General features: G+C 41.5%; 1 protein-coding gene across 1 annotated transcript in view; it reads right to left on the reverse strand.

Moving 5' to 3' along the window:
- The window catches only part of lrrc40 (leucine rich repeat containing 40), a 90,581-nt gene that overhangs the window by 5,629 nt on the left and 71,432 nt on the right, over window positions 1–13,520 (reverse strand). Inside the window, exons 12-13 of the mRNA XM_041208544.1 lie at window positions 12,257–12,367; window positions 10,084–10,161 (exon numbers count right to left, since the gene is read on the reverse strand). Coding sequence (XP_041064478.1) covers window positions 10,084–10,161; window positions 12,257–12,367 — 189 coding nt within the window. The remainder of the gene's footprint in view (window positions 1–10,083; window positions 10,162–12,256; window positions 12,368–13,520) is intronic.

The raw sequence follows: 13,520 nt of genomic DNA on the forward strand, positions 1-13,520 counted from the left end.
TTGAAACTGCCCCACCCCCAGCAAAAGCTGGACTATCTTACTATAGATTTTATATAGCATTACAATGACATTAACATTAGATTAGATTTTATAATAGCATTACTTATATAGCAGTTCTTGCTGCTCACAGAGGCTACAATCAAGTTTTCCAACAGGTCACATTTCTATAGTACGCAATACATACAGGGATATATTTCAGAGGGCTTTACAGGGCAGTTGATAATGAGTGGGGAGGGGGAAGAGTGGGTCAAGTTGGGGCAGGAGTATGATTGAAGAAAGAAGATCCTCAAGGTGTTTTTAAAAGGAAGTGCAGAGCTAGCCGGATGAAAATTCTGAGGAAACAAATGGCTGAAGTGGCAGCCATACATTGGAGAATGGAGAGAGTTTGCACGCATGTAAGTTTGGAGGAGATCACACAGGTAAGGAGGTGGGTACCAAGATGTGAAGCAATTTGAAAGTGAGGTCATATAACCTAAAATCAATTCTTTAGAATATAAGAAACTAGGGGAGTTTGGCCAGACCAATAGTGATGATGCCTATGTGTCGTTGAAGACATGGGCTGTGGCATTGGGGCAGGGGGTGGTGTGGTGGCAGTGTCTCTGGACTAGTAATCCAGAGACCCAGGGTAAAGCTCTGTGGACCAGGGCTCAAATCCCAACAACGCAGATGGTGAAATCTGAATTCATTTAAAATTCCAATGATGACCATGAAACATGTCAATCGACATAAAAGTCCATCTGGTTCACTAATGTCCTTTAGGGAAGGAAATATGCCGTCCTTAGTTGGTCTGGCCTACATGTGACCCCAGACCCAGAGCAATGTGATTGACTTAACTGTCCTCTCAAATAGCCTAGCAAGCCACTCAAGTTGTATCAATTTGCTAAAAAGTCTAAAAGGAATGGAACCAGATGGTCCACAGTGTCAACCTAGGCACCGGAAACAACAACGGCAAACTCAGCCTTGACGACCGTGCAAAGTCCCCCTTACTAACATCTGGGGGCTTGTGGCAAAATTGGGAGAGCTGTCTCACAGGCTAGTCAAGCAATAGCCTGACATAGTCATCCTGATGGAATCATACCTTACAGATAATGTCCCAGACACCACCATCACTATCCCTGGGTATGTCCTGTCCCACCAGCTGGACAGGCCCAGCAGAGGTGGCAGCACAATGGTATACAGTCAGAAGGGAGTTGCCCTGGGAGTAATCAACATGGACTCCGGACCCCATGAGTCTCATGGCATCAGGGCAAACATGGGCAGGGAAACCTCCTGCTGATTACCACATACCAGCGCCTCCTTAGCTGATGAATCATTACTCCTCCATGTTGAACACCACTTGGAAGAAGCACTGAGCAAGAGCACATAATGCAATCTGGATAGGGGACTTCAATCCATCACCAGGAGTGGCTCGCTGGCACCATGACTGACCGAGCCCTAAAGGACATGGCTGCTAGACTGGGTTGCAGGTGTTGGTGAGGGAACCAACAAGAGAGAAAAACATACTTGGCCTCATCCTCATCAAACTGCCTACCACAGGTGCATCTGCCAATAACAGTATTGATAGGTGTCACCACCGCATAGTCCTTGTGGAGACAAAGTCCCGTCTTTACATCGAGGATACCCTCTATCATGTTCTGTGGCACTACCGCCATACTAAATGGGATAGAATTCAAATAGATCTAGCAACTGAAGACTGGGCATCCATGAGGCTCTAGGCGACATCAACAGCAGCAGAATTATACTCAAACACAATCTGCAACCTCATGGCCTGGCATATCCCCCACTCCACCATTATCACCAAGCCAGGGGATCAATCCTAGTTCAACAAAGAGTGCAGGAGGATATGCCAGGAGCAGCACCAGGCATACTTAAAAATGAGATGTCAACCTGATGAAGCTATAACATAGGACTACTTGCATGCCAAACAGCATAAGTAGCAAGTGATAGACAGGGCTAAGCGATCCCACACCCAACAGATCAGATCTAAGCTCTGCAGGCCTGCCACATCCAGTAGTGAATGACAGTGGCCAATTAAACAACTCACTGGAGGAGGAGGCTCCACAAATGTTCCCATCCTCAACGATGGAGGAGCCCAGCACGTCAGTGCAAAAGATAAGGCTGAAGCATTCGCAACAATCTTCAGCTGAACCAGGCCATGAGGTTACAGATTGTATTTGAGTACAATTCTGCTGCTGTTGATGTCGCCCAGAGCCTCATGGATGCCCAGTCTTCAGTTGCTAGATCTATTTGAATTCTATTCCATTTAGCATGGCGGTAGTGCCACAGAACATGATAGAGGGTATCCTCAATGTGAAGACGGGACTTCGTCTCCACAAGGACTATGCGGTGGTGACACCAATCAATACTGTCATTGGCAGATGCACCTGTGGTAGGCAGTTTGATGAAGATGAGGCCAAGAAATGCCAAGTGGATCCATCTCGGCCTCCTTTGGATGTCCCCAGCATCACAGATGCCAGTCTTCAGCCAATTCAATTCACTTCGCATGATATTAAGAAACAGCTGAAGTCACTGGACACTGCAAAAGCTATGAGCCCTGACAACACTCCGGCAATAGTGCTTAAGACTTGTGCTCCAAGACTTGCCGTGTCCCTAGCCAAGCTGTTCCATTTCAGCTACAACACTTGCATCTACCCTGCAATGTGGAAAATTGCTCAGGTATGCCATGTACACAAAAAGCAGGGAAATCCAACATGGCCAATTACCGCCCCATCAGTCTACTCTCGATCATCAGTAAAGTGATGGAAAGGGTCATCAACAGTGCTATCAAGTGGCACTTGCTTACCAATAACCTGCTCACTGGCGCTCAGTTTGGGTTCCGCCAAGACCACTCAGTTCCTGATCTCATTACAGTCTTCATTCAAACATGGACAAAAGAGCTGAACTCCAGAGGTGAGGCGAGAGAGATTGCCCTTGACATCAAGGCAGCATTTGACTGTGTGTGGTATCAAGGAGCTCTAGCAAAACTAGAGTCAATGGAAATCAAGGGAAAACTCTCTGCTGGTTGGAGTCATACCTAGCACAAAGGAAGATGACTGTGGTTGTTGGAGGTCAACCATATCAGTTCCAGGACATCACTGCAGGAGTTCCTCAGGGTAGTGTCCTTGGCCCAACCATCTTCAGCCGCTTCATCAATGACCTCCCTTCCATCATAAGGTCAAAAGTAGGGATGTTCACTGATGATTGCATAATGTTCAGCACCATTTGCAACTCCTCAAATACTGAAGCAGTCCATGTCCAAATACAGCAAGACCTGGACAATATCCAGGCTTGGGCTGACAAGTGGCAAATAACATTCACACCACACAAGTGTCAGGTAATGACCATCTCCAACAAGAGAGAATCTAACTGTCACCCCTTGACATTCAATGGCCTTACCATCACTGAATTCCCCCACTATCGACATACTGGGGATTGCCATTGAGCAGAAACTAAACTGAACTAGCCATATAAATATCGTGGCTACAAGAGCAGTCAGAGGCTAGGAATCCTGCAGCAAGTAACTCAACTCCTGACTCCCCAAAACCTGTCCATCTACAAGGCCCAAGTCAGGAGTGTGATGGAATAGTCTCCACTTGCTGGATAAGTGCAGCTCCAACAACGCTCAAGAAGCTTGACACCATCTGGGACATTGCAACCTGTTTGATTGACACCCCACCCACAAATATTAACTCCCTACACAACCACCATACAGTAGCAGCAGTATGCATCATCTAGAAGATGCATTGCAGGAACTCAGCAAGGCTGCTTAGACAGCACCTTCAAAACCGACAACCACAACCATCCAGAAGGACAAGGGTAGCAGACACATGGGAACACCACCACCTGGAAGTTCCCCTCCAAGACACTCACCATCCTGACTTGGAAATATATCTCCATTCGTTCACTGTTGCTGGGTCAGAATCCTGGAATGCCCTTTCTAACAGCACTGTGGATGTACTTACACCACATGGACTGCAGAGGCTCAAGAAGGCAGCTCAACACCACCTTCTCAAGGGCAACTAGGGATGGGCAATAAATGCTGGCCTGGCCAGCGAAGCCCACATCCCATGAATGAATAAAAACAAACTGTGAGTGAATTTAAGTTTCTCAATGGTGCACCAAAACAAGCAGTGCAGAAATCCAGCTGTGGAGTGAAAAGAAGGTGGATTAGTATTTAGGCAGCAAAGGGGAAGAGGTAAGGGCAAAACTGAGCTATTTGTAGCACTCTGATCAGTCTCAATTAGATTAGAATGTGGGGAAGGCATCAAAGTTCAAAGGCATACTTGAACAATGAGCTGGAGATGGCAACTGGTCAAGGCTGGGGCTTGGGGTGGGGGGGATGCATGTAAAGTGTCCGTTGAAGTTAAACAGAATTAGTTTAGTTTTGTCTACATTAAGTTAGAGAAAGCATTGGCTCATGCACGTATTAGCTCAATATCAGATATGCTATTGAAGAAAGCACAGTCAATCGATCAATAGAAGAGGTGACAGGTAGAGCTGGGTACCATCCATATACCTGGAAAGATCATCCCATCTCTGATTACATTGCCACAAAGGAAAGAATGTAAGTGATGAAAAGGAGGGAAATCAAGTGACTGTGTGGACATAGAAAATATTTGACGTGGTGCTCAGTTTAGACTACAATACACAGCAAATTAGTAAGAGAAGTATTTCTTATGGCATCAGTGTAGCATTTGCAGCTGTCCTTGATATTTCCAATTAATGTCAAACTATGAGCAGTTTTGTGTTCTGAATCTATATCCATTAAGGGGGCTTGGCCTAAATAGCCAAGTGGTTATGGTACTGGGCTTGTAACCCCAAGATCAAGAGTTCAAATCTCACACTGGCAAACTATGAAACAATGTAACTTCATCTGAAAAACAGATGGAAATGTGTTTGTACTCAAAAAAAGAGTTACACAACATCTGTTACATCATCAAAATATCAATCAAGAGTTCAAATCTCACAATGGCAAACTATGAAACAATGTAACTTCATCTGAATAGGAACAGATGGAAACGTGTTTGTACTCGAAAGAGTTATATCCATTAAGGTTAACCAAAATCATTTCACTTAGGTAACTTGCAACCCGCAGAATGAGATAGTCACCCAATGAGTCTTGACTGCAGTCAAAAGCAATTTCAGAGGTAGAAAAACAGTATGCTAAGCCACCACTTTGCCCTCACCCACATTTCTTGAAGCAATGAGAGAAACAGAGAGTGGGCAAAGAGGACCCAGAGGCAGTCAGCAGCACAAAGAAGAGCAGGTGAAAAGAGGACTTGGAGGCCAGTCCAATCCAGTCCAGTCTGTGGCTCCAAACAGAGTGGCCACATTCTAAGAGAGATCAAGTGCGACATCATGAGAAAACAGATAAGTGATTGGTTGTGAATATTTTGCTTGTTTATCTTCAAAACACGTATAATTTATTAACAATTGTAAGGTTTTATTAGTTGTAGTAAAGTTTACTAGCAGTAGTAAAGGTTATTGGGAGTAGCAGTGATTATTAATTATAAACTATGAAAAATAAATTAATTAACACATAAAAAGGATGGCACGGCAGATGATGTGTTGTGCCTGTAGAATTTGGGAGCTCCTGGACACCAGTGTGACCCATGGCAAGTACATCTGTAGTAAGTGTCTGCGACTTGAGGAGCTTCAGTTCAGAGTCATTAAGCTGGAAGCCGAGCTGCAGACACTGCAAAGCATCAGCGAGGGGAAAAGTTACCCGCACTCTTTGAACCAGGAGGCAGTCACAGCCCTTTGGATAGGTTCTTCTGATTTGGTCCATGGTCAGAGACAGGAGGGTGTGACTGCAAGTGAGACAAATATGGGAACCCAAAAATTGAAGTGAAGCAGCCCCAGCCTTTGAGATTGTCGAATAGGTTTGAGGTTCTTATAACCTGTATGAATGAAAGCTGTGTGCAAGAAGAACAAGCAAATTGACCATGGCACCATAGTACAGGAAGCCATCCAAGTGGGGGGAATTAACAGGAATGTAGTAGTAGCAGTAGGGACAGTATAGTCAGAGAATAGATACAGCCAAGAGCAGGATTCTAGACAGCCATGTTACCTGCCCAGTGCCAGGGTTCAGGACATCAGCTCTGGACTGGAGAGGAACTTGCAGTGGGAGGGGAGGATCCATTGGTTGTTATCCACGTAGGTACCAATGAAATAGGTAGGACTAAAGAAGATATTCTGCTGGGGGAATATGAGCAAGTTGGGGCTTAATTAAAAGTAGAAGCTCAAAGGTAATAATCTCTGGATTACTACCTGAGCCATGAGCAAGTTGGCATCAAGAAAATTAGATTAGAGAGTTAAATGTGTGGCTCAAAGATTGGTGTGGGAGAAATGGATTTCGATTCATGGGACACTGGCACTAGTACTGGGGAAAGTGGGAGCTATAATGTTGGGATAGTTTTCACCTGATCCGTGCTGGTATGAGTGTTCTGTTGTATAACTAGGGTTGTGGCGAGGGCTTTAAACTAAATAGTGGGGGTGAGGGATCAAGTTTGGGAAGATGTGATGAATTAAATAGAGAAGACAAGGCAAGAAAACAAAGTAGGAATAAGGAAATTGATGATCAGATAGTGACAGGAAGGGACAAAGTTTACAAGCCTAACAGTGCACCAGCAGATAAGGCTGAGGTTATAAAAATATTAAAAAGACAGAACTAAAGACCTTGTATCTGAATGCATGTAGCATTCATAATAAAACAGACGAATTGAGAGCGCAAACAGAAATAAATATGTATGATCTGATAGCCATTACGGAGAAATAGCTGCAGGATAACAAAGATTGGGGTGAATATTCAAGGATACATGACATTTAGGAAGGAAAGAAAGTTTGGAAAAGGTTGAGGGGTAGCTCTGTTAATTAAGGATGGCATTGATACAATAGTGAGAGATGACTTTAGTTCTAGAGATCCAGATATAGAATCAGATTGGGTAGAGATGAGAAACAGTAAAGGTGAGATGTTACTTGAGCAAGTGGTTTATAGGCCCCCCTTACAGTAACCACACTGTAGGACAGGATATACAGAAGGAAATAATGGTGGCTAGTGAGAAAGGCACAGCAATAATCATGGGTGATGTTAATCTACATATAGATTGGACGAATCAGGTTGGCAAAGGTAGTGTGGATGATGAGCTGAGAGTGTTTTCGGGACAGTTCCTTAAGAGCAGCACATTTTAGCACCAACCAGAGAGCAGGATGTACGAGGTCTGGTAATGTGCAATGAGAAAGGATTAATTAATGAACTCCTTAGTGAGGGCTCCCCTAGGTAGCAGTAATCATAATATGCTTAAGTTTCACATTCAGTATGAGGGAGAGGGAAATGGATCTAAGACTAATGTTTTAAACTTAAATAGGGGCAATTATGAGGGCATGAAGACAGAGCTGGTTAAAATGAACTGGAAAATTAGGTTAAGGATAGATCAGTAGAGATGCAGTGGCAGACATTTAAGGAGATATTTCAGAACACTCAGAAAAGATACATTCCAATGAGAAAATAGACCCAGAGGGAAGGACCCACCATCTGTGGCTAACTAAGAAAGTTAAAGATAGTATCAAATTGAAAGAAAAAGCATATAATTTCGCAAAATTGAGTGGCAGGTCAGAAAATAAAGAACAGCAAAGAATGACTAAAAGATTAATATGGAGGGAGAAATTAAAATATGAGAGCAAGCTAGCTAGAAATATAAAAACAGATAGTAAGAGTTTATAGAGGTATTTAAAAAGGAAAAGAATAAGTAAAGTGAGCTTTGGTGCTCTAGGGAGAGTGTCTGGGGAATTAATAATGGAAAATAAGGAAATAACAGAAATTGAACAGATATTTGCATCTGTATTCACTATAGAGGAAACAAATAGCATCTAAGAAATAATTGTGAATCAGGAGGTGTAAGGCAGGGAGGAGATTAAAACAATTACAATCACCAGGGAAAGGGAATTCAGAGAATTACTAGAATGAAAAGCTGAGAAGTCCCCAAGTCCTGATGGACTTCACCCTAAAGTCTTAAGTGGCTGCTGAGATAGTAGGTGCATTGGTTTTAATTTTCCTAGATTCTGGAAAGGTCTATCAGCTTGAAAAATAGCAAATGTGACTCTGCTATTCAAGAAAGGAGGGAGACAGAAAGCAGAAAACTTCAGGCCAGTTAACTTAACATCTGTCATAGGGAAATTGCTGGAATCTATTATTAAGGATGTTATAGTGAGAAACTTAGAAAATCTTAATGCAATCAGGCAGAGTCAACATTGTTTTGTGAAAGGGAAATCATGTTTGACTAACTTACTGAAGTACCTTGAGGAAGTAACAAGCCACCTGGATAAAGGGAAACCTGTGGATGTTCTGTATTTAGATTTCCAGAGGCATGTGACAAGGTGCCACATCAAAAGTTACTACACAAAATATGAGCTCATGGTGTACAATTTATTTCAATAATTTGGATGAAGGATTGCTAAATTTGCTAATGATACAAAGATAGGTGGGACAGTAAGTTATGAAGAGGACATAGGGAGTCTGGGAAGGGATATTGATAGGTTAAGTGAGTGGGCAAAAATTTGACAAATAGAGTACAATCTGGGGAAATGTGAACTTATCCACTCTGGCAGGAAGAATAAAAAAGCAGCATATTATTTAAATGGAGAGAGACTGCAGAACACTGAGGTACAGAGGCATCTGGGTGTCCTGGTACATGAACCACAAGAAGTTAGTACGGAGGTACAGCAAGTGGAAAAGGAAGGCAAATGGAATGTTGTTGTTTATTGCAAGGGAAATGGAGTATAAAAGTAGATGTTTTACTACAGTTGTACAGGGCATTGATGAGACCACATCTGGCGTACCATGTACAGTTTTGGTCTCCTTATCTAAGAAAGGATATGAATGTGTTAGAAGTAGTTCAGAGAAAGTTTACTCGACCGATACCTGGGATTGGGGTGGAGGGGGGGGCAGGGGTTATCTTTTGAGGAAAGGTTAGACAGGCTTGGCCTGTATTCATTGCCGTTTCAAAGAATGAGAGATGATCTTTTTGAAACATGTAAGATTCTGAGGGGACTTGACAGGGTGGATGCTGAAAGAATGTATCCCCTTGTCGGAAAGAACTAGGGGGACACAGTTTAAAAATAAGGGGTCTCCCATTTAAGACGGAGATGAAAAGAAATTTTTTCTCTCAGAGTCGTTAGTCTTTGGAACTCCCTTCCTCGGAAAGTGGTGAAGACAGGGCCATTGAATAGTTTTAAGGCAGAGGTAGGTAGATTCTTGACTAGCAAAGGGGAGTCAAAGATTATTGGGAATAGGCAGAATGTGAATTTGAGGCCACATTCAAATCAGCCATGATCTTATTGACTGGTGGAGCAGGCTGGAGGGGACGAATTGCTTATTCCTGCTCCTAATACTTATGTGCGCATAAAGTAAATCCATTTCTAACTGCCTGAACTGGAGAGGCAATATTGTTTATTAATCTGATAAATACAACTGTGATACTTCCCCAATGTACAAGCAAATAGAATGTGTTTGCAAAATCCAATATGCTGTGCCACTGGTTCAGTAGGAAAACAAGGAAATCCTTCACAGTACAAAAGAAAATCAGAATATTGGAATGTTTTTGTGAAACTTATAGCAACTAATTCAGATAGACAAAATTTATGTTGGGTTTGTTTTAGAAGAAAATGCTGCAAAAATACTGCACTAAAAAGCTAATTTTCTTTTCTGAACATCTCTACAAATAAAACTAAGTTAATTTCTACAAAGAGCATAGCTTTAGCACTTAATATACAGCTCCATTTTCATTATGTAAATTATTTCCAACAGGTAAGATACCCCATAATCCACCACTGTTACTAAAATGCTGTTATCTGGACTTTATACATAAATATACAATACTGTACTGAATACGATGTACTGTTTACACTACTTTTCTCAGCAAGACAGTAGAAACCATGCCATATATTGCATGCATCCAGAAATTCAAACCCAGCCATGAGAAATGAAAGAGCAATATTTATAACTATCAGCCAAAGAATAAAACTTGAATATTATTTTACTATTGCAGAGATAGTGACATTTCATTTTCTAAACAAAATACTAACCTGTTAAAAGAAAGGATTACAGTTTGCAATCGCTGTAGTCTTCTTATTTCCATTGGCAATGAAGTCAAACTATTATTTCTTCAGAGTAAAAGATAAATAATTATGATAATCTAATAGTGACATATATGCTACAAAAAAGTAACTCTTTATAAAAAGTTTAATTTTCATACTTTCCTAACCAAATCTTCAGAATTTTATCTCAGGTAGGTCATGAATGTTTTACCAGTCACTTTCTCATAAAACTGAGCACAAAATTTCCCTTTCAGAGCAAGTTAAAACACAACATAAAAACCATATTTTGCTTAAGAAAATCTTTAGTCATAGGATGTTTGCCCATGCCGAGGTTATATTTATATAAGATACTGAATTGATACACCTTCTTTTATTAAAATTACATTTAAATATCCATTTTTTTTTATCTGCACTGTCGATTTAACCTATAGTTTTGGGCTGCCAAAACATTCCCGGAGGTGGAAACCTCACTATTCTACTGTTTGGCTTTATCTCCATGGTTTCATAGAGCTCTGTGGTCTAAACACTAAATATATTCCTTTGCAGTTTAATCAAATGATTTAACTAATTTGATTAGTAAGGTTGACCTCCTGCTTGTTAAAGGTATTTTCCTTGGTTAACTCCATCTATCTGTGCCACTCCCTTCTGTGGCCTTCTGCCAATGTCGTCAGTCGACAAGCTGGGAGGTGTAAAACGTGGCATAAGGATAGCTCTCCCACCATTTTCCCTTCATTAAAAAATTGACTCGTCCCCAAGTAAATAAAATGCCATTCTACTACATTATGGCTGGAGCTGACAACCTGACAGGTGCAGAGCAACAAATACTAATGCAGGTTCATAAAACTATGATACACTTTAGGCACAATTTCTGAAAAACTGACACTCTAGATGAGGCAGAATAAACACAAATTTAGTTTGAGAATACTATGAACCTAAATAGTGAAATCATGTAACTTTGAGAAAATGATAAACTACACTGTTTTACATTGCCAATATGAAAGCAGAAAAGCCTGGTAGTTCAGCAATTATCTCTCAGATGAGGGATCAAAATTAATGCTTGGTTTTTTCATTTCTTCTCTGCCAAAGCTCCTTTGTTAAGTACCACCACCATAATCTTGAAAACCTACTCTCTAACTAGTTGCTTACTTGTAGATAAAAGTGATCTGGAAAGAATCTTCCAAGATACAGCTCCACTGGGGAAGCACTAGCTTCCATTTATGTCATGACTGAACTCAAGAATTTGGGCACAGATTAAATTTCAGAGTGTGGAATTTACACTTAGGGCTGAATTTTCCTCCCATCAGGTTGTGCAGGGACGGGCAGGAGTGAGCGGTTTACCTGGGCGGGCCAATTAAGGCCCAACCAGCGTGACGTACACCCAGAAGCGCTGTGTGCTCCCTGTACAGGCGGGGGGGATTCCCTGAGTCGCATGCACACGAAAGTGCACAGAAATGTCCCTGAGGCACAAAGGTGCCTCAGGGCGATTACTTTAAGTCTTCAAAAATGTAAATATCAGAAAAAAATTTCAGGACAGGTCCTCTCATATGAAACCGTCACATGTGCTTTTCTAAGTTTTTCAAAAAGTTTTATTAAATTAATGAACTCTTTCATGAAACCTCAGCCCGCCCTTAGATGAGGTTTCATGAAAAATGCGAAGGCCGCCTGGGCTCTTCGCCTGCCTGCCAACCTTAAGGTTGGATGGGCAGCATTCTTAACAGCTTCAATTACTTTGTTAATGGCCTTAATAGGCCTTTGACAGTTCGGCAGGCGCGCAGCTGACGTGACTGCTTACCCGCCGAACTGACAATCTAAATGATGCACGGTGATGTCGGGACGCATGCCTGACATCAACGCGTATCATCTTATGCGTTGGTGAGCGGGCCCCGCCGACAGGAAAATTCTTCCCTTAGGATTCACCTATAATGGGTGTAATTTTTATCATGTATGATGGGATTATCCTAGATGATGATTTTAAATCTTCCTTCATTACTCTAGCATGTTTCCAGCAGAATTGGCACATGTGTAGTTTTGGCCTCCGTGCTGAGGGAAGCAAAGAAATGGAGAGCTCATCTCCAATGAAAAGGATGTACTTATTTAGCCCCAAAGTTACAAATGAAAATGGTAACAAAAAACAAAAACAATTTGCAAGAATCTAGCATACCTAAGATCCAGATGAATCAGGTGTTCCAGTGTGCAAAGCTCTAAGGAAACAGAACTAAGCTTGTTGAAACCAAGATTTACGTCAGTGACTGTGGCCTTAAGTTCTGAAATCCTATACAATAAGATAATATTTTAGGCATCATCTCAGTATCTTCATTAAAAAACACCAACATGCTTTGACTAATTTTCATGTTTAATTTTTGTTGTACTAAATGGAATCAACCTATTTTTCTTCCCTTTCTCACCCCAATCATGATCAATTCTTTTGAAGTGGCTGTTATTCATGTGCAATTATTTGATGGCAGAAGGGAACGTTAAACTTCTTCACCCAAAGAATGGTACGAATGTGGAATTCGTAACTGCAGGCATGGTTGAAGCCAATAGTTTAGATGTTTTTAACGGGAAAACTATACAAGCATGTGAGGGAGAGGAAAATAGATGGTTATGATGGTAGACTTCATTGAGAAAACGTAGGAGGAGGCTTGACTAGAGCATAAACACCAACATAGATTGGTTGGGCTGAATGGCCTGTTTCTGTGTGTGCATCCTAAGTAATCAATTTTCAACTCCCTAAACCAGCAGTCCTATGGTCAATCATGTATTGGAGGGGATATGAGAAAAACTTCACCCAGAGGGTGGTGGGTGTTTGGAATTTGCTGCCTGGTTTGGTGGTCGAGACAGAAACCTCAACTCTTTTAAAAGGTGCCCGGATCTGCACCTAAAGTGCTATAACCTACAATACTACAGACTGGGGGCTGGAAGGTGGGATTAGAATGGGCAGATAGTTTTTTATTTTTCGGCCGGCAGACAAGCTGGGCTGAATGGCCTCTTTCTGTGCCGTAACTTTTCTCTGGTTCTATGTACCACCACTTTGAGGTTAATTAAACACTAGGTATTAGCCCAATAACCTTCAATGGGTTGGTTAGTGCTGGATAAACTTATTCAACAATAGGGGAGCTGAAATATGTTTATTAATCTTGCTTTTCCTTTACCATTAAGTATTTGAACATTGATACATTGTTTTAAAAAAGCACCTAATACAGAAGAAACATCTCAAGGCATTTCATTGAGACATAAGCAAAAAAAAAAGCCAAACCAAAGGAGATATTAATATTGTGACCAAAGAGCAAATTTAAAGAGTTGGGCTTTATGGAACATTTTAAAAGAAGGGGTGGTGTAGTGGAAAGACAGAAAATCCAGAGTCAAAGGCTGCACAAGATCAGAGGAATGCAAGATTCAAAAATATTATAGAACTGGAAAGACGT

The sequence above is a fragment of the Carcharodon carcharias genome, chromosome 16 (genome assembly GCF_017639515.1).
Source record: "Carcharodon carcharias isolate sCarCar2 chromosome 16, sCarCar2.pri, whole genome shotgun sequence".
NCBI classification, from domain to species: domain Eukaryota; kingdom Metazoa; phylum Chordata; class Chondrichthyes; order Lamniformes; family Lamnidae; genus Carcharodon; species Carcharodon carcharias.